The sequence below is a fragment of the Pinus tabuliformis genome, chromosome 6, assembly GCF_031772625.1.
Source record: "Pinus tabuliformis cultivar Carrire ecotype Pingquan chromosome 6, CPIR1, whole genome shotgun sequence".
Taxonomy (NCBI): Eukaryota; Viridiplantae; Streptophyta; class Pinopsida; order Pinales; family Pinaceae; genus Pinus; species Pinus tabuliformis.
Window position 1 is genome coordinate 1,308,154,539 of NC_142292.1, and position 21,650 is coordinate 1,308,176,188.

The following is a 21,650-nucleotide window of genomic DNA, read 5'->3' on the forward strand; positions in this document are numbered from 1 at the left end:
ACAGTCTAATCTGTTTTCTCATCTATGTATAAATGAGTCTTATAAAAAAGTGTTCATCACATATCCTCTCTTAAAATGATACCTATCTGCTATAAACTTCCCTAAATTTGCAGGATATTTATGTTGACACAACTGGCATAAGCCAAGATCTAATAGTTGTGCAGACCTTTCAAATGTAAAAATATTAATGTAAAATTGTAGAACATTTTGTGGCTCTTGAGATACCATGTTTTCCCGTCACTTGCATAAGTCAAATGCACATGCCATTCCAAAGCGATGTTCGCTGTTTTGAATGCCCAAAATGGAGAGCAAAGAGGAAAAACAAACTATGAAAGCGATAGACCCAAAAGCTTGCCTTTATTGCCTTCGAAAATGTGTTCCCAAAGTAGTGATTGCATGAATTTAAATTGTTTGTGAATAATGGTACAGATGCAGGCCTTCCATTGCAACCATTTTAATGTAATTTGATTCCTTAGCCAATGTGGCCCAGCACTTACAAAGACATTATTTCGAAAAATTCATCCAATAAAAGAATAGGACTACCTTGCTGATGCCTCAGTTTCAAAGTTACCACCTGAGACACTTCATTCCCAAAACTCGTTTGCTATTCTGACGGTAGATTTCTCCAAAGTTTTCTTACTTCTCATTAAAAAAATTAAAAGATAAGCCAATCATCTACAGCCCTTGGCCAAACAGCTCCCGTATATGATAAAGTACCAGGAACTAAGCAACATTGAAGAAAACATATAAGAGAAACAAAATACCCGCCAGTTTTCAAGGTAGGATCAAGATACATTTACAGCTCTGCTCAAAATCAACAAAATGCAGTACCATCACTTGGAAACTGAGCTGAGCCTGTTTTCCCCACATGATCAAAGACATCAAGGCCTGGTGGAATGAAAACAATTTCTTCCCATGCAGAGTTTTCTTCTCCAGACTGCATTGTTCATTGGTAGTAATAATTAGCGGTTCTGTCGATGTCTACCCAAAAATGACCATTGCAACAATAAAACACTGATGTATAGTTAAGGAAATACCTCCATCCTCCTGATTACATCTTCAAAGCTTCCGACCTACAAGAAAGGAAAAGTAAAAGAATATTTTCTAATCGGACATTTAGGATTGTAATCAATGTAATGAATGATATCATATGTTGAGTTCATCTAATGCAACATACTAAGAATATTATAGATGATGTCCTGGGTTATCTTCCTGTAAGTCACACTATGAAAAAACAAATCCCAGCACTTGATACTATCTCTAGAAAAATAGTGAAATCAATAGGGTTTGCATCACACCTGAATATCTGTACTAACGTCAAAAGATGGATTTAGTTTCTTCTGCTTTTGAAATGCTCGTGCAAGAGAGCCTTCCAAGTCTTCCTAAAACACTAACACAGATATATTATTAGGGAATTTCATATTCAAAAGAATGCAGCTATATGTTAAATTCAGTGAAATTCTGTCTACATACAGATTCATATTGATGATGAGTAGGAGAAATTATGAAAATAAAATCAAAATATTAAACAAGTGTGATCATACACGTTCATTAATTGTTATTTTTTATAAAAGTAGACCACAAAGAAAAGAGAGCCTTCCAAGTCTTCCTAAAAGACTAACACGAAAATATTATTAGGGAATTTCATGTTCAAAAGCATGCAGCTATATTTTAAATTCAGTGAAATTCTGTCTACATACAGATTCATATTGATGCTGAGCAGGAGAAATTATGAAAATAAAATCAAAATATTAACCAAGTGTAATCATACATGTTCATTAATTGTTAATTTTTATAAATGTAGTTCACAAAGAAAATTGCAAATGCCAGAATTTCTTGTAGCAAGTGCAACAACAAAAGTAAAACAGTTTATTAATGTCTAGGAGTTATAAAAGGAAAAGGGGAATGCGAACTGAAGATCCATATGTCATGGCTCATCTCTTGAGCCAATAGACCTAACACTAATTGATGCAAGCCTTTTTGTTAGGTATGCTGTCTTCCTATTTGCAGCTAGAGGTTTTCGTTGTTGTGTACAGTGTGTTGGAATTGAAAGTGATCAGCAGTTAGACTGTTAATTGTTCTATGCTGTATCAATTACTTTAGCCCAATTCAATCCTTCAATTAGCAATCTTTCAATTACAATTAGTCTTTCCATTCATCAATAGTAATTGATTATAGAACAACAAATGCAATGACAAGGGAGACAGTCAACACATAACAAGAGATATAACCCTTTGAAATTCTTCTTCTATTAGATTGTCATAAAATGTTCAGCAGAGAGTACAATGAGCCCAATACATTATCGTCCAGCAAAACAACCCAACAATATTCAGAAATATGTTTCCAGCATCAAAATATATCAGAGACAACTTTTCCCGTCTGCGGTCAACTGTGGTCAACTTCAATCTTCTGTCAAATTTGAGTCAAACTTCCCAGTCGCAGTCATGAAGAGGTTGTGCGAGTGGCTGAAGGTTTTTGGTCACTCCCTTAATGCTTGCAAGCCAACGACTGTGGACGATTTTGCTCTGTGATGTGCCTGCGACTATAACCCAAAAACCCTAAAACAGATGCGAGCCTCAGACCCTATAATTTTAGAGCCTTTGCAAACCTTTGCTTTTGTCCCTGCCTCAGACCTGTGTGAATCAATCAATGAAGAAGAGAAGAAGAAGATGCTTGGTGATGTCCAAATGAGCTTAAGGTCACTTGTATTTATAGGCTTCCAAGGGTGTCCAATTTTCTTTAGGGCCGACCTTGTTCAAATGTGCATATGTGGGCTTTCCTTCATAAGTGCACTTTCCCTTATCCGATTTGAGTGATCTTTAGGTTGATTTTGGTCCTCTTGAAAAGTGGAATTCAATGCCGTTCTCATCTCCATCAAATGCGCTGTCAAAAGTGGAAATTGACTGTAGTTGCATATTTTTAACACTCCCTCTCAACTAGGGAGAATTCCACCCGTCAATATCTGACCGTCGATCATCATGTATATCCCATCGTCATATCATGTCCCGTATCTGCTCAACTCTATCTGCTGAAACATTCTCGAATCTAATGAAGAAGAATCATCAGGGAGCTAAAGCTACCACCCTCTATCTCGTCGGAGAGCATATCTCAATCTGAAACCACATCGGGGAGTACATCTTGTTAGCGCTTGAGATTTCACCCTAGGCTGAGGAAGGTAAACCTTCAAGACAACATCAAACCATTTCACCTCGTAGCTAGCCCTACGGGGTATGAGAAGGCTCTCTCCGGTCAAACTCGGTAGATCTTTCAATAGGATGAGCTGACCCAATTAGGAACACTGATATTAGGCTAGTAAACTGATAAGGAGGGTTGATTTAAAGTTTTTTGGGGTTTTTGGTGGCAATTGGAGGGAGTGCCATTCAGGGTGCGGGGATTGAGCTCATTTTTTGCAGGTGGGTCTTTGGGGCAAGGTAGGAGTTTGTGCTGATGCCTTTAGCTGAGATGGATGATCAAGGAAGAAAAATGAGAAGCTAAAGAGGGCAAACAATGACTTTGAATCCTCTCTAGACAGTGGAAAACATAAACATTAAACAAATTTGAAAGCTGAGCATGGCAAGCATGAATTCAAACTTTATCACTTCATTTGTTTAATAAGCTGCAGTAAAGAAAGGGATGGAACACATAAACACACTTACAATTACAATAAGAGAACACACCATCAACACAATAGTCCACAAGAATCCCAATGATGTCTGCAAAACCCTGGTCTTCCCTTTCCTCAAATTGCAGAGATACAAGTAAAATATACAATAGGAGCTTCTCCCTCAAGAGTCCAACCATGAAAATGAGCAAGAGAAGGCATAATATAGATGATCTAACTCCTTTCCCCACCTCTAGGGGTCGAGCTCAGCTTCCTAGGAGCTGTTTCAACTAATTCTAAACTGAGCACTAGATAATAGGCAGTCAAAACAACTTGCCTCTAAAACTTAGGTAATCTATCCATGCATTAAATATTCACTATTTACATCAAAGAAACTTCTAGAAGTGTCAAAGGAGAGTAAATGTGTCCAAGTGCTATGAAAATTACACAAAAATCCATCATTTACATGCCTCAAAAGTCAACCAAAGTAAAAACAGTGTTTTGCTGGCCGAACTGGTCAAAACAGTGAAATTTCCCTGAGTGGTCGCGCCCCTCACTTTGACTGGTCGCGCGCATTGACAGCTCTGTTTGAGGGCCTTTCCGGTGTCCAAATCAGGTGCAATATAGCTCATTGGAAAGGTCTGTGAGTCTACTTTCCAACCCCACTGGAATTTCTGAATTTGGAGTTGATTTGACCCCTCAAAAGTCATTTCTCCCAAGGCAGCTTTCTGCAACTCAAAAAAGGGGCAGAAAGTCAAAATTTGCATGTATTTTGAGCTTTTGGAAGCCCAAATCTTCATAAAATCTGAAACCCATCCATAGGCAAGTGTATTTTTGCATGACAATTCCAAAAATGTAGAGTTTTCCCCGTTCTGAGCTTTCCCCATGACTGGTCGCGCGCGGGGTGAGACCACTCAAATGGCCAAAACCTATAAAATTCCCAAAAATGCTAAAAATGCCTCAAAACTCTCAAAATTTCTTGGGCTCCTCTATTTCATGATGACCACCTTTGCCTCCCCTACGAGGCCTCCGCTGTACCTCAACCTCTGTGGAAGAAGACCGGTCATCACCTTGCTCATAGGTTTCAGTGGTTGACATGGTGCTTTTGAGCAAAGTGAAGCAAATAGATAGAGTAAACTGCTGCCCTTGCCTGGAAAAATGCTGAGAAGTATGCTGATTTCAAGGGGAAAAAATCATAAGGGAAATGTTAGGGGAGGGATTTTTAATAAGGAATGGGAAAATATGTAAAAACAGGGATTTTTAAGGGATAATTCACAAAATGTCAAACATATCATCTCATCTTCCATCATTAGGAAATCATTTGCAAAGAAATACTTTATTAGGGAAAATACGTATGATAGTCATCAAGGGAAAGGACATGCATTTGCAACAGGAGTATAGGACAGCATAGATAGCTTGCTCCTTTGAGTTTTTTGTTTTTTCAATGTACATCATAGGGCAAACTCTGTTTTTTCAAAGGGATTCATGTACATTTGGTCATAAGGGGAAATGGGATTTTATTTAAACAGAGATTTTAGGGATAAAAGGGAAAACAGGGCTTATGGTTTTGGGAGACACAGCAACATGATTTTGTAATCACCATTCACAGCAATATGTCCTTTTTATAAATATACACAGCTGCATTTCTTTGTTTTTGCTATGGATATGCAACAGCAGTGTGTCTTCTATTTTCCAATGACTATGCACAGCAACATCTTTTTTTTATTTGGTCATTTTGCCATATTATTGCTCTTTTCTCTTTTTACATAACATTTTTTATCCTTGCTGTTGTTCATTTATTTTCCTTGCCGTGTGGAGGGTATTAGGGTTTGGGTAGAATACATGAAAGGGCATTAGGGTTTTGTAAAGGGATTTGGGGGAGGGATAGGGTTTTAGGAATTTTGGGATGAGAGATTTAGTATTTATTGCAAATGAGATAAGATATAAACATATTATGACATTTGTGAATTTAATAGGAAACAAGGAGGGAATAAATAGGGATTTAAAGCCTTGAAAAAACATCAACCCTAGCATAATGCCTACATGAACAAGCAATCACCCAAATCCATTTCTCCTTACATTTCTTGGTGATAAACATATATATGCAAGCCCATCATTTCATGTTTCAAGCATTCAAACGCACTAGAAGACCCTACCTCGATCAGTTGAGCAAGCAAGAGGGCGATTTAGTCGATTTGGAGTGGTTCTGTAGAAGACAGCTTGAGTGGTCGCGCCCTTGCTCTGAGTGGTCGCGCCCTTTAGAAAAATACACTGCAGAGGGGTCGCTGAGTGGTCGCGCCCTACCCAACTGGACGCGCACAGCTCCTGAGTGGTCGCGCCCCTGAGAATGACTCCAACTTTCTGCAAATCGCCTCTTTTGACCTCTCACTCGTTTTTGCAAGCTCTCAAATGCATAATGAGGCTGTTTAGAGGGAAATTTACTCTTTATAGGCCCAATTTGAAAAATTTACTTACCAAACCCACTTTCTAATGTTTTGTTTTGGCACTTTCTTTTAACACTGTTTTGAGTTTGCTTTGTCCTGAATTTGACTTTTTTGAGTGCTTTAACTCCGTTCTTTTTGCAGGTTGACCATCTGATGGACTCTAGTGAGGAGACCAAGGTTATTGCCGGCATTGTGAAGAATTTTTGAAATTTCCTTATTTTTTGCAAAATTGACATGACCTTGGCTTTAAAAACATGGTTTTTAAATCCAAGGTATAAATGAGCTGTACCTGATGAAAATATCCATGAAACATATTTACATACCTCCTTCCGGCTTGCTGGGGACCCATGGACCTCTGACTCATGATCTTGCAATGACATTTGACCGAAACCCTAGACCTAAGACTTTGGACTTCAAGACAAAACAAAACAAGCGTGACACAAGTTCATTAACTGATATAACCTGATCCAGCAAAGCCAAGAAGGGAACAAGGACCAGCTCCTCCATCAGTTTTATGGCATGCCTAATGGAATGCAAAACTGACATCGATGAGACACCTACTTATGCATATGCAAAGAGTTTTTTGATCACTGATGGAGGGCATCATGATCGACACTAACACATCTCAACCCAGAATCTCATGGGGGAGCTAAATATCTCCGACCCCATATCAAGCAATAGGTCACATAGGGGAGCATATCTCAACCCATCCTATTGCCTACCGATCTTCCCAATAATGACCCTCAAGAGTCATGTGGTAGAACACTTGCATCATAATCCGAGCTTGGGCGAGATACAGACTTACCAAAAGGTAAGGATCACACGCCCCAAGCCTCCTCAACCCGTTGGCCAGATGGGGAGGGACAATCCCAACAAGCCCAACTTGTGGGTATGATGCCAACTGGGGTATACTCTGCAAAGACCAAGATAGGGGAGCAACATCTCCAACCCTATGGGTAACAAATAGGGGTGATACCCTATTGTCCAGAGATCCCTCAACCCCAAGAGCCCTCTATCTCAATTCCACACCCTGGGAGCTCAAACAGGGGGGAAGAGCTGGCTCAGTGTCCTCGATTAGCAATGCCCCTTATCAAGAGGGGTCACATCGATCAGTCCAAGTTGCTCTCTGAAGACTAAGAACTTCCCTTTCGAAAAAGCCTTGGTAAGAATATCTGCAATCTACTCACCTATCAATATGTGATGGAATCTAACGACTCCTCTCTGTACCATGTCTCGAATAAAGTGATATCGAATCTCTATGTGCTTGGACTTGTCATGAAATATAAGATTCTCTGTCAGACGGATCCCACTCTTGTTGTTGCAATATATCACTGTAGTATATAGGACCAGCTCAAATAGCTAGCCATGGTAGCGACAATATATTCTACCTCAGCGATACTCAATGCTACGGACTTCTGCTTCTTTCTCATCCAAAATATCATGGCAGATCCAAGGCTAAAACAACATTCAGACGTACTCTTCATGTCGATAATGTTTCTTGCCCAGTCAGCATTGGTGTATCCATGAAGTCGAACATTTCCGATAGAATATCTCAGATCAAGTGTGATCGTTCCATGCAAATATCTCAAAATGTGTTTGGCAGCGATCCAGTGTGCATGGAGAGGCTCAGTCATGAATTGACTTAATGTATTCACTACATAGCATATGTCTGGACGGGTGTTCACTAGGAACATCAGAGCCCCAATCAACTGTCTATAATCGAATGGATTCGCCAAATCAGGTCCTACAACTTCTCCACATAACTTCTTGAAGTTTATTTCCATCGGTGTGGGTAGTGACTTGCATTCTGTCATTTCAAATCTTTCCAGCAACTTCACAACATATTTTCCTTGTGAAAGGAAAATCTCACTGGGCCTTTGCCACACCTCAAGGCCTAGAAAGTAGTGCATGAGTCTTGTTACCCACCATTTTGTGGGTGATATCCCTAGATTTTTTTTTTCTAGAAGATGGTCCTTAGTTGGCAGCCAACATCCCCTTGCAACCACCAACTAGCTCGTTGTGCCATTTCTCTACCACCTGACCCAGCCATGTGGTCCCTCACCCATTTGTCATGGTCGTATATTTGATGTTGGGCCTCCCAAACCTAAAAGGTATGCCTTGTCATTTGGTAATTGAGTATTGTAGTTTACTTATCATGGAAACTTTTGGACATGGATTAATGGGGGGGATTCGGCGGAAAGAGTGGGCTAGGTCTGTGCTCTTGTCTCCTAGACCTCTTTTGGATATTAACCTTGGACCCTAGTCTCGTGGGATCTCTTTTACTGACCTTTGGGCTTTAGGGATGGTACTTCATGGGAAAGCATGATTTTGGTTGCGTGGTCCTGCTCCCTCATCCACATATATCACTCCCCAAATGCTCATTATAACCCCGTTCATCACTCCTCCCACCTGGGTCCACATACCTCCACTGGGTCCACATAGGGTTAGCCTTCCCCTTCCTCTTGCCCATACTTTGGATTAGACCTGATACGATGCCCCAGAGGTTGATGCAGCTAAAAAGAAAAGTAAAAGCATAATTGGCCACATTCAACAAGAAAATGTACCACAAAATGCAAAAGATGGTTGGGACAAACACATTTAGCACATGGGCAAAAGTCAGTACATGAGCTCTACTCCATTATCATGGCCATCACCCTGGTTCCTACAGGCTCTAGATGAGCCTACTTTATCATTCATGAACCCATGGTTGTCCCAACCCCTGATGGGCAATGAACCACTCTACCCTAAAGGGGGTATCCACTGCTATACCTTACACATTGTGCTCTCATCTCTTGAGCCCTGAGCAGTTAATCAAAGAAAAATCATAAAAGGCAAAAGGCATATAAAGAAGAGTGGAAAAATCAAGGTCGGGGCACCTCATGTACCATGATTGCTCCCTCCTATACATTATATACCCAAGTGTGGGCTTCCCTTTTGCTAGCTATCCTAGTACCCCAGCATGTGGCCTAGGGTTGCCCCTTTTCATTCCCTACTCCATTCATCTCTTTATCACAAGCCACCACCCTTTGAAGTATGTACCCTGGACATACTATCCCTTTTAAAGGTAGAAACCGCCTAATAGGATACTTGGTTAACCCCATTTGGAGCTTGGAGACATTAGCACATGCCAAATCCCACTATGGAAGGGCATGCCATTATGAAGTTCCCACCTGTTGTCCATGATTTGTAAGCTCTTTAACTCGATTTCCACTGATGACTTGTTGTATTGGAAAGCTAGGGGACGCATTGGATCTTATGCAGGATTGCAGATGGTCTCCATTTTGGGTTTGGTCTCCCTATATGGGGTCCTAACCCTCCCGAGGGCTACATTGGCACATGTAGGGTGTGTGTTGAGAGCCATGGACCTCCACAGCAGTAGACAACACTCCATGGATCCCCAAAGATGTTTAGAGATTGCTCGAGATTCACCTATTGGACGAGGAAGATGCACCTGGTTCACCATGCCTAGTTGGCCCCATAGTTGTACCATACACTTGGCAGATGACCCAAGACTTGTATGTTGATGTGGCATCACTTACACCATCATCTGAGCCCTTATAGATGGTCTACAGGCATCTTCGACCTACTTGGAGGCCCATGAGGTTACTTGTGTGCCCTCACACCCATTGGGAGCACCACAGGTTTATTATTTGGAGAACAAGGGGCCAACCCCTTGTACACTACTTTTGGGAGTGTTATTCATCATTGTGGCACTTATGAACTTCATCGGGCCTTTTAGAAGGCCCAACGACATGTATTATTGATCATTTGACCTCTTGAGAGGCTTATTCTTTTGTTTATGAGCTAGTTTGGTGGGCTTGTCACCAAAAGTTAGTTGTTTTGCACATTATTTTATTTTAGGGGCTAATGTAGGCCCAAGTAGCTAAATCAAACTCATTAGAAGTGTATAAATAGAAGTGATGAGGATTCATTTTAGCATCATCACTTGGATTTGGAACTAGTATCTCTTTAGAGATTTTCGCTATCCTTCTTGGAGGATGAATTTTTGGAGAATGAAATGAATTTTGATGTTTGGATAATTTTCATATGTCTTGGAGCTTCTTGATGGCAAGTTTTTGGATGGTTGGATATATTCTTATACATGTAAGTACATTTTAATGCTATTCTTTCTTTCTAATTTTGTCACATACATTGTTGTTGGGATTTCGCTATACTAGGGCTTATTTGTTGCATCTCTTATGCGAAGTTGTGGAAATTTTGTTTATGGATAGTGAATGCTTCATGTATGGACCATGTATAATGAATGAATGTTCCTAGGGATGTTTCATTACTGAAATTCATCTTGACAAGCCATTTACCTTGCAAAACGAAGTATAAAGTCTTTGAAGCTGCATCTGTTACTTCCCTAGTGCCAAGCGAAGTTGTCTTTGAGGTCTCCTTTATTGGAAATAATACTGAGAGGGCGGGTGAATCAGTATTATCAGATCAATAATTTAATTTTCAAAACAGATTTGTATACGCTACTTCAGTTAAGTGAACTAGCATGTATACACGACTGTACTTAAGGCAACCAGCATATATGCAGAGATCTCTTGATTTACCCAATTTATCATGCATTGAACTTTAACCAGTATATCAGGAATTCATTAGAAAGTGCAGTAAAAGCATAATAAAGCATCACACATAAGCAACACACATGAACACCAAGATATAAGGTGGAAACCCAATGTGGGTGAAAACCACCTGCTGCTGTCGTCAATAATAAGAAAATTATGTTTACAATTAGGTATTGGGGCAGACTTATACCAGTACGCAAGCTTCTAGCTGCAGAAGGCTGCAACCTTCTTTCGTTTTCCAGCTGCTACTGGAAGGGAGCTACAACCCCCTAGCTCTTGTACTAGCCGATATGTTTGCTGGTACATAGGCGCCGACCTACAGAAGGCTATGACCTTCTTTCTTCCTCCAGGGACCACGTTTCATAAATTTTCAGACTGGATCCATCAACAACATCATTCAATCATCAAATATATCTGCATCAACCAATCACCTTTTGAACCAACCACAACCGAATCAATCATTCACTTAGACAACCCATCAATCTAATCATTCAGAATACTGTCACCAGAATACAGTAACCAAAACCCAGAACTCTGCAACAATGAAGAGAAGCAACTGAAACATATTTTATAAGGTATACGCTACTTCCATGTGTCGAACCTGTGTGTACACGTGTTTTTCTCAAAGCCAACCAACGTATACATCTGCAAATATAAATTCAGAGTTCTGCAGCTATTCCAGACTTTAGTTATACCCAAATCATATCATTTACAGAATAATATATGCGTCGGTATTCAGATCTAGAATATACATGAGCAAAAACATATAATGATAATTCATTTTACGCCTTAAGATCCTGATCCATCATTAGGTCTAATCCCTCATCATCCGCTAAGGTTCATCCTTTGTTCAGATCCAGCAATGCACCATAACCCAATAACCTGCATACTAGATCTCACATTTCATCAGATATTCGATACTTGCACACCTTGGCCTAATGATCTTCTCCTCCTTTTATAGTTTTAGGCCTTTTTCAATACCATGGACCAAAACCACTTAGGACCCATACCTTGGACCAAATACCTAGGGTCAATACCTCGGACCAGATACCTTAGACCAATACCATGGATCAAAATACAATGGACCAAATACTTTGGACCAAAAACTTAGTCTTCCAAGATATACGCGCTTTTCCTTCTGTGAAAGTGTGTGTGTACGTATACGCGACTTGTATACAGTGAACCTGCGTGTATATGCAGCTTGGTCAATGGTGAACCTGCGTATACCTCTCTTTCTTCATTCTGTGAAGACTGATCTGTAATTCTTTGTTGTTTACCTGCTATACTGTGATCTTTCATCTGAGTGAGTTGCCATCAAGGACAATACCTATATCATAATGCCAACAATCTCCCCCTTTGGACTTGATGGCAACAACCACACCAAGTCACTCTCCCCCTTTGACATCAAGGGCAAAGGGTCATGCTCCCCCTGAGTACATGCTGAATTCTCTGATATGCTGAAGTGTGTTGATTGAGCTCCCATGATCGAGTCCATGCTCCCCTTGAGCACAAGCAAAGTCTGCAAAAAGATGTTCTAAAAGAATAACATGACTCTATACATACATCACCAATGACCTTCCTATCACCAATGATGCATACATACATCCATCTCCCAACCAAGTGGGGATACAAATTAGGTCTTTTCATGACCTTTACATGATATACATGATATATGTAACAGAGACCAAATATCTTAAACAAGACCATGATAGTCATCAGCGACTATCATATGATCTGTATCATCAACAGCATCTATCAACAACATCCAGACCAGCAACCTGTATATGTCCATCATTAGTTCCAAAAATATCATCAATTAAGAACTCATCATCATTGATTAGGTACCAAGGACTTCTAGACATAATGCCAACAATACCATGTTCTCCCCCTGAACCTGTTCCACCTGTTCACTGTCAGATCTGATCATTGCATATGTCAGTAAGAGATATCAAAGCATCATCATCAATCAGATATATATCAAGTTATCAACAACTTTATGAGGACCAATATATTTCCACATGTTATCAGCAGATTGTAACCATCATCAAACAGAGCAGACAATTGACAGAACCATAGCAGACCCCCATTTTTTTTTAGTCTGGCTCACTGCTTTTCTTCAAACCAACATATACGCGACTGTGCCCTCATAAACCTGCGTATGTACACGACTACGATTCATGCAACTCGCGTATAACCACCTTTCTCTGAAAAATAGGATTTAATAGCAAGATGACGTAGCAACTACTCCCAGCTTTTGTCTGAGATATTCAAATGTCTCTCTGGGCAGTGGTTTAGTGAATATATCAGCAACCTGTTCTTTGGAGGGAACATACTCCAATTTGACCTTTTGTTCAAGCACTTGTTCATGTAGAAAATGATATTTGATGGTTATGTGCTTGGTCTTGGAGTGCATGACTGGATTCTTTGAAATACTGATGGCACTTGTATTATCACATAGAATGGAGATGGGTGGAATCTGAATGTCTTGCAAGGTTTGCATCATCCAAAGTAGTTGTGTGCAGCAAGATGCAGCAGCCATGTATTTTGCTTCAGCTGTAGATAATGCAATTGAACTTTGTTTCTTGCTGAACCAAGACACTAACCTGGAACCCATATAGAATGCACCACCACTAGTGCTTTTTCTGTCATCAACACTTCCTGCCCAATCTGCATCTGTATATGCATGAAGTGTAAGATTTGTATCTCTAGGATACCATAAACCAAAGTTTTGTGTTCCTTGAAGATATTTGAAAATCCTTTTGACTGCCTGAAGGTGTGATTCCTTTGGATTTGCTTGGAATCTTCCAACTATTCCTACTACATGCATGATGTCAGGTCGGGTACCTGTTAGATAAAGCAAACTGCCAATCATGGATCTGTAAGTTGGTTGATGTACTGTTGTTGATTCATCATTTGAGCTAAGACTGCATCCTGTTACCATTGGGGTACATATTGGTTTAGAATCTTCCATGCCATACTTTTTCAAGATTTGTTTGAGATATTTGGTTTGCGAGAGAAAAATACCATCTTTATTTTGTTGAACTTGTAGACCAAGAAAATAGGTAAGCTCACCAAGCAAGGACATTTCAAATTCTTGCTGCATTACTGAAGCAAAATTCTGACTCATGGATTCTTCATTGCTACCAAAAATGATATCATCAACATAAACAACAATTATTAGCAATTTATCAGTGTCAATCTTTGTATATAGATTGCTATCTGTTGACCCCTTTGAAAAACCCTGTCGCTGGAAATATTTGTCAAGACGGTAATACCAGGCCCTTGGAGCCTGTTTTAGACCATAGAGAGCCTTTCTGAGTCTGCATACAAGTTTTGCATCATTTCCAAGAATGAATCCTTCTGGTTGTTCAATATAGACTTCTTCTTCTAAGTCTCCATTAAGAAAGGTAGATTTTACATCCATTTGGTATACTTTGAATTTCTGAAAACTAGAAAGAGCAAGAAACATTCTTATGGCTTCAAGTCTAGCAACAGGTGCAAAAGTTTCTTCAAAATCTATACCTTCTTTTTGAGCATATCCTTTACAAACAAGTCTGGCCTTGTTTCTAATAACTTCTCCATTTTCGTTTAGCTTGTTTTTGAATATCCATTTAGTTCCTATGATATTCTTATCATGAGGTCTAAGAACTAATTCCCAAGTATTATTCTTTTCAATTTGCTCAAGTTCTTCATTCATAGCCTTGACCCAACATTCATCTTTGCATGCTTCATTTACATTTTGAAGTTTGGTGGAAGATAGTAATGCTAGATAGCTTGAGGCTTCTATAATAGTTCTTCTTGTCTGCACACCTGCCCCTTTTTCCCCTATAATTTGAGTTTCTGGATGATTTTTCTGAACATACCTGGACAGAGTCTTTTCTTCTACCGTTATCTCTTCTTCTGGTGCTTCATTGGTTTTTTCTTCAAAATCAGTGTGATTTGATGTGGGAAAATGATTCTCATCTTCTTCATTGTCATAATCTTCGGTTTTTATCTGTTTTGGATTTTTGCATGCTTCATCTACCACAACATCAATACTTTCAATAATTTTCCCAAGTCTTTTATTATAACATTTATATCCTTTACTTTGGGAAGAGTAGCCAAGAAGAATACCCTCATCTTCTTTGGGTTCAAACTTACCAAGTTTTTCATCAGCCCTTTTGATGTAACATTCGCTTCCAAAAACTTTGAAGTATTTTATAGTAGGAGTCTTACCATACCAAAGTTCATGTGGAGTTTGAGTGTTGTTTACCCGTACATTTTCTTGGTTGAGAATAGTGATGGCGGCGAATGCAGCTTCACCCAGAAGGTTGCAGGAGTTCCAGATTCATCTAGCATAGCTCGAGCCATTTGTTGAATAGTTCTGTTCATTCTTTCTACCACTCCATTTTGCTGAGGAGTCCTTGCGGTGGAGAACTGCCTTTTTATTCCATGTTGTTCACAAAAGTCAAAGAACTCATCCAAGGTAAATTCCCCTCCTTGATCAGATCTGAGGCATTTGATTTTGCGATCTGATTCATTTTCAACCAAAGCTTTGAAGGCTTTGAATTTTTCAAATGCTTCATCTTTATGCTTTAGAAGACCTATCCAACACATTTTGGAAAAATCATCAATGAACAATATAAAGTATTCTTCTCCACGAGGTGACTTTTTCCTTGATGGTCCACATAAATCAGTATGAACAAGTTCAAGAGGCTTACTAGCTGATCCTTCTTTTTCAATGAAGTGAGATCTGGTTTGCTCACTGAATTGACATGAATTGCATATTATATTTTCAAGAACGTTGATATCAAGAAGATCAGGAACAGCCTGGAATCTACATGCTTTTCTTATTTGAGAAAAGCTTAGATGTCCCAATCTTCTGTGCCATAGCCAGTTTTCATCATTTTTGCTTAGATAGCACTATTGTTTACTCCCTTGAGTATGTATAAGTTGTTTGGAGTTCTTGTACCTTTGATCACGGTTTCTCCTGTATCAAGCTCACGAACAACACTGTCAACACATCCGTTTGATCGAAATACCACTTCATTTCCTTTATCACACATTTGACTAACACTCAACAGGTTATGCTTTAGACCATCAACATACATAACATTCCCAGCTTTAGCCTTTTCTTTCAAGAAAACAGAGCCTTTACCTTTTATGACAGCAGGAGTGTCGTTTCCAAATGACACATTCTTTTCCTTTTCTAAGGCATTAAATGAGTGAAGTTTTTCTTTGTCGCCTGTCATGTGTTTTAAGCATCCACTGTCGATGTACCACTGATTTTCTTGTCCTTCTGCATACAGGGCTATACCACATCTTTCTGTTTGCGGTTCTTTCTTTCTCCATATTTTTGGATTTAATGGAGTTTATTCCTTTTGAGGTATTTGCCGAAATTTACTCTGCATTTAGATTCTTCATGGCCGAAGTTGTTACAGATTGAGCATTCTGTTTCATTTTCAAGAAGAAAAAAGTTATTGTAGGAACTTTTCTTGATCCCTATCACATTCCTTTGATTTTGTGCTTCTCTAGTCATGATGGTCTTGTAAGCAACACATTGAGCAGCTTTGTGTCCAAAGTTATGACATGAAAAACATTGACCATTAAAGAAGTTCCTGCGATTATCGAATCTATTGACCTGGTGATTGTAGTTTCTATTGTTATTCATCTTTGAAGCAAATTGAGTATGATTTACCTGAGGTTGGTTGTGGCTTTTGTTCATCCTTGAAGTAAATTGAGCCTAATTTACTTGATGATCTGCTTTATGTCTTTGCTGACGATTGTCATATTGTTCATTGTTCTTTGCTGCATCAAGATAGCTTTTAGTGGAGGTTGACAGCTTTTGTGAATGAGATGCTTCTTCAATATATCCAAGACCTGTCTTTATCAGAGGAGAACGGTGCACTTTGATAATTTCATTTAAGGTTTCTGATCCTTTAGCAAATCTAAGGTTGAGAGCTTTTGTTTTCTCAAGATCCTTTCTTAGACCCACAATTTCACATTCTAGTTTTTCATTGTGTTTTTCTCTTTCAGCAAGTTGGTATGTCAAGGTATCTATAATCATATTCTTTTCTTCTAAACAGATTTTGAGTTTAGAGATTTCTTCATAGAGGTCATCTTCATTTAAAGCATCCCAAAAATTATCATCTTCATAAGCCATCAGAAGTCTATAGTCATTACTATTTTCATCTTCATCACTATTTGATAAACCATCACTATCTTCATGAGTATAGTAGCTCTTTTTACTTTGTTTTCTATTCCATTTTGCGGATTCCTTCTCTTTATCATATTTATCTTTATGAGGACATTTGGCAGCATAATGACCGACTCTACCACAAGCAAAACATTTGAAAGGTAGTTTACCTCTGAATCTTTAGGAACCCTGTTGAAGTTTCTTGACAAAGTTTACTTCATCTTCTTCTTCTGAAATATGTCCTGATTCATTGAGTTCTTCTTTTCCTTTTGCTAAAGCTTTAAATGCGGCTTCTCTCATATTTGATGGGCCTCCTTTTCTCATCTCAAAGGCAGTTAAGATTTCGTGAAGCTGTGTCATAGTAATAGTCTGTAGATCCTGTTTTTCTTCTATGGTAGATACTTTTGATTCAAATTTAGTAGACAAGGATCTTAAAACTTTCTCAACTAAGGTAACTTCCTTTATCTCTTCACCCAAATTCTTCATGCAATTAACAACCTCATCTATACATAAGAAGTAACTAGCTATACTTTCATCATTGTGCATCTTAAGAGTTTCATATTGAATTCTGAGAGTTTGCAGTTTAGCACGTTTTACCTGAGAGTCTCCTTCGTAGCTTAGAACGATTTTGTCCCATATTTCTTTGGCTGATTTGAGCTGCATAACTTTGACAAACTCTGATTGTGACAGACTTCCCAATAATGTATTGACAGCCTTGGCATTGGTTTCATATTGCTTTTTACCTGCTGTATCTGTAGGAATTGCTGATGGAAATGTATATCCTCCTTCCACGATTTCCCAGACATCTATTCCAAGTGATTGAAGATAGGCTGTGGTTCTTATCTTCCAATAAACAAAGTTGCTCCCATCAAAGATTAGCGATCTGATGGATCCCCCGCTTTCTTGATTACTCATGATGATGGATCTTCCTTCAAGCAATCAAGCTTCTTCTGAAGGACCTGCTCTGATTCCAATTGTTGGAAATAATACTGAGAGGGGGGGTGAATCAATATTATCAGATCAATAATTTAATTTTCAAAACAGATTTGTATACGCTACTTCAGTTAAGTGAACTAGCGTGTATACGTGACTGTACTTAAGGCAACCAGCGTATATGCAGAGATCTTTTGATTTACCCAATTTATCATGCATTGAACTTTAACCAGTATATCAAGAATTCATTAGACAGTGCAGTAAAAGCAGAATAAAGCATCACACATAAGCAACACACATGAACACCAAGATATAAGGTGGAAACCCAATGTGGGTGAAAACCACCTGCTGCTGTCGTCTGTCTTCTTTTAATAATAAGAAAATTATGTTTACAATTAGGTACTGGTGCAGACTTATACCAGTACGCAGGCTGCAACCTTCTCTCGTTTTCCAGTTGCTACTGGAAGGGAGATACAACCCCCTGGCTCTTGTACTAGCCGATATGTTTGCTGGTACGTAGGCGCCGACCTACAGAAGGCTACGACCTTCTTTCTTCCTCCAGGGACCACGTTTCATAAATTTTCAGACGGGATCCATCAACATCATTCAATCATCAAATATATCTGCATCAACCAATCACCTTTTGAACCAACCACAACCGAATCAATCATTCACTTAGACAACCCATCAATCTGATCATTCAAAATACTGTCACTAGAATACAGTAACCATAACCCTGAACTCTGCAACAGTGAAGAGAAGCAACTGAAACATATTTTATAAGGTATACGCTACTTCCATGTGTCGAACCTGTGTGTACACACGTTTTTCTCAAAGCCAACTAGCGTGTACATCTGCAAATATAAATTCAGAGCTCTGCAGCTATTCCAGACTTTAGTTATACCCAGATCATATCATTTACAGAATAATATATGCATCAGTATTCAGATCTAGAATATATATGAGCAAAAACATATAACGATAGTTCATTTTACGCCTTAAGATCTCGATCCATCATTAGATCTAATCCCTCATCATCCGCTAAGATTCATCCTTTGTTCAGATCCAACAATGCACCATAACCCAATAACCTACATACTAGATCTCACACTTCATCTGATATTCGATACTTGCACACCTTGGCCTAATGATCTTCTCCTCCTTTTATAGTTTTAGGCATTTCTCAATACCATGGACCAAAACCACTTAGGACCCATACCTTGGACCAAATACCTAGGGTCAATACCTCGAACCAGATACTTTGGACTAATACCATGGACCAAATACTTCAGACCAAAAACTTAGTTTTCCAAGGTATGCGCGCTTTTCCTTCTGTGAAAGTGCATGTGTACGTATACGCGACTTGTATACAGTGAACCTGCGTGTATACATAGCTTGGTTAATGGTGAACCTGCGTATACCTCTCTTTCTTCATTCTATGAAGACTGATCTGTAAATCTTTGTTGTTTACCTGCTATATTGTGATCTTTCATCTAAGTGAGTTGCCATCAAGTACAATACCTGTATCATAATGCCAACATCCTTGACCTAGAAAATTCAAAGGTCCATAGTCATAATTCTACCTGACTCTAATCTCCCCAAAGGATTAGGCACTGGTCCACCCAAAGGTGATCACCTTAAACCTATTTTCCTTCCCTCCCTTTCCTCTTCTCTAAGTCTAGTCCTCTAGGTCATCCAGGGCATCAATTATCTCACAATCTAGCCATCCAAATACTTTGATTTGTGTCCTCAAGAAGCTCTCCAATGAGATTCTGATGGTGGAATCTTGAGATATCGCAAGCCATAGCTCGAAGACCAATTCTTGCCCTTGGCTTCCCTTAGGCTAGAATCCTCACTAGGATCCTTGCATTGACTTTTATTGAAAATTCATTCATTGATCCCTTTCCCCTCCCTGATTAGGTCAAGCATATCATTGGTTGCTAAATCCTATCCCCTTGACCGAACCTTGGGTCCACTTGGTCCCTTCTGGTCCCATGCACTATCAAGGTTAATTCTTCAAAGATCGACTGTAACCCAAGTTTCCACAAGAATTCTAGGACTTAAGGATCTCCTTTGTAAGACACATACTCAAAACCTAATCGTAGGAATGTTCCCCAAGCCCTTCCTAGAAAGCCTTCCATATTGTCTTCCAAGACAAGAAAGCAACATATTTGAGCCTCTCTTATGAATAGGCTTCCAAGATCACCCCATGCTCTATCATTGGTCCATCCATTTCTTGATCCTTATAATAACGGGTCGATATTATTTCCCTTAGCCTAGTAGTAACCCTTCAAGGATCTGCTTTTAGGACCCTTGCTAGTTTGAGCAGTAACAAGTCCAAGGTCTTTCATCTCGAATTCAGAGACCAACTCCCTCTTACACTCGATCATCAAGGGCTCACTACCTATCAAGAATAGATCGTCAACATATAAAACCAAAATCAACGACATACCTTGGACTACCTTGAAGTAGAGGTTGGGATCGACATTGCTTCTTGTGAATCCCAGCTTCACCAAATAACTGTCTATGTAGGCGTACCATGCTCTGGGGGCTTGCTTCAAACCATACAATGCCTTCTTCAACCTGCAAACATGTGTCTTTTGATCCTCTACTTCAAATCCCTATGGCTGCTCAACATACACTTCTTCTTGTAACATGCCATGGAGGAATGCAGTCTTCACATCCATCTGATGAAGGGTCCATCCTTGACTTGCGGCAAGGGAAACTATCGAACGAATGGTTGTATATCAAGCCACAGGTGCAAATATATCATCATAATCTTCTCCCTCTTTCTGGGAGAAACCTCGGGCCATGAATCTTGCTTTATATTTTTCGATGCTACCATCAACTCCATGCTTGATCTTGACTTAGAAGTCACCACAAATTTACCTTTTGGTCTTAGCAAAATATCCCATACATCATTCTTCATAATCGAATCATATTCTTCAGCCATATCATCTTTCCAAACTTGTTCCTTCACGACTTCCTCGAATGTGGGAGGTTCGGCTTGAATCATATTGCTCATCCCTGCAGCATATCCCTGATACCTACATGGCTTCTTCCTTTCTCTAAATGGTCTTCGAACAGGAGCTCGACTCTCATCATCCTCTAATGTGTCTCAAAGCCAAAGTGGCCTCTTCCTGGCAGGAGGATCACTTGGAGGAGGATCTAAGGGATCCATGGGCTCCATGGGATCATCAACAATCTTTGTCTTAGATTCGAGCACGGAAGGACCATCCAAAATATCCATATCATCATTCTTCTCAGGAGGAGGAGGCAAAGGAAGGACCCTTGCTTTTCCAAGGGCGAAATCTTCATCGACTCTAACATCCCTACTAATTTCAACCTTCCTTTGACCAGGAATATATATTCTAAATGCTTTAGAATTTTCACAATATCCAACAAACGTAACTTTTCTTCTTGAGGCTTCCAACTTGTTCCTCTTGTCCTTCGGCACATGAAAGTATACAGGGCAACCAAATATACAAAGATGACCAACATCGGGCTTGATACCTGTGAACACTTCTTCAGGGGTCTTCTTGTCCAATGCTTGATGATGTACCCTATTTTGAACGTATATGACAACATTTGTTGCTTCTCCCCAAAGAAACTTTGGCAACTTTTGATCATGGAGCATGGCAGAGGTAGCTTCTATAATGGACCTGTTCTTTCTTTTAGCTACTCCATTTTGTTCGGGAGTATACGGCACAATTGTCTCTTTCTTGATACCTTCCTTCTTGCAAAAATCAATGAACTCCTTTGATGTGTACTCCCCACCATTGTTGGACCTGAATATTTTTATTTTCTTTGTTGTTTGATTTTCAATCAAAGCTTTGAACTTCTTGAACATTTTGAAGGCTCCATCCTTGTGCTTCAAGTAATATATCCATGTCTTCCTCAAGAAGTCATCAATGAAGGTG

At 39.4% G+C, this 21,650-nt stretch overlaps 1 protein-coding gene across 3 annotated transcripts in view; it reads right to left on the minus strand.

Annotated features, from left to right (window-relative positions):
* Window positions 1-340: 340 nt before the first annotated feature.
* LOC149263420 (protein TIC 22, chloroplastic-like) overlaps window positions 341-21,650 on the minus strand; it is a 394,728-nt gene continuing 373,418 nt past the window's right edge. For 2 of the 3 annotated variants that reach the window (XM_089426262.1, XM_089426260.1), the window contains 3 exons: window positions 1,299-1,382; window positions 1,038-1,073; window positions 341-937 (listed from right to left, as the gene is read on the minus strand). In XM_089426262.1, the coding sequence (XP_089282388.1) occupies window positions 815-937; window positions 1,038-1,073; window positions 1,299-1,382 (243 nt within the window). In that variant the 3' untranslated portion in view covers window positions 341-814. Of the gene's footprint in view, window positions 938-1,037; window positions 1,074-1,298; window positions 1,610-21,650 lie in introns of those variants that run through there. The other variant, XM_089426263.1, reaches the window with a different exon arrangement.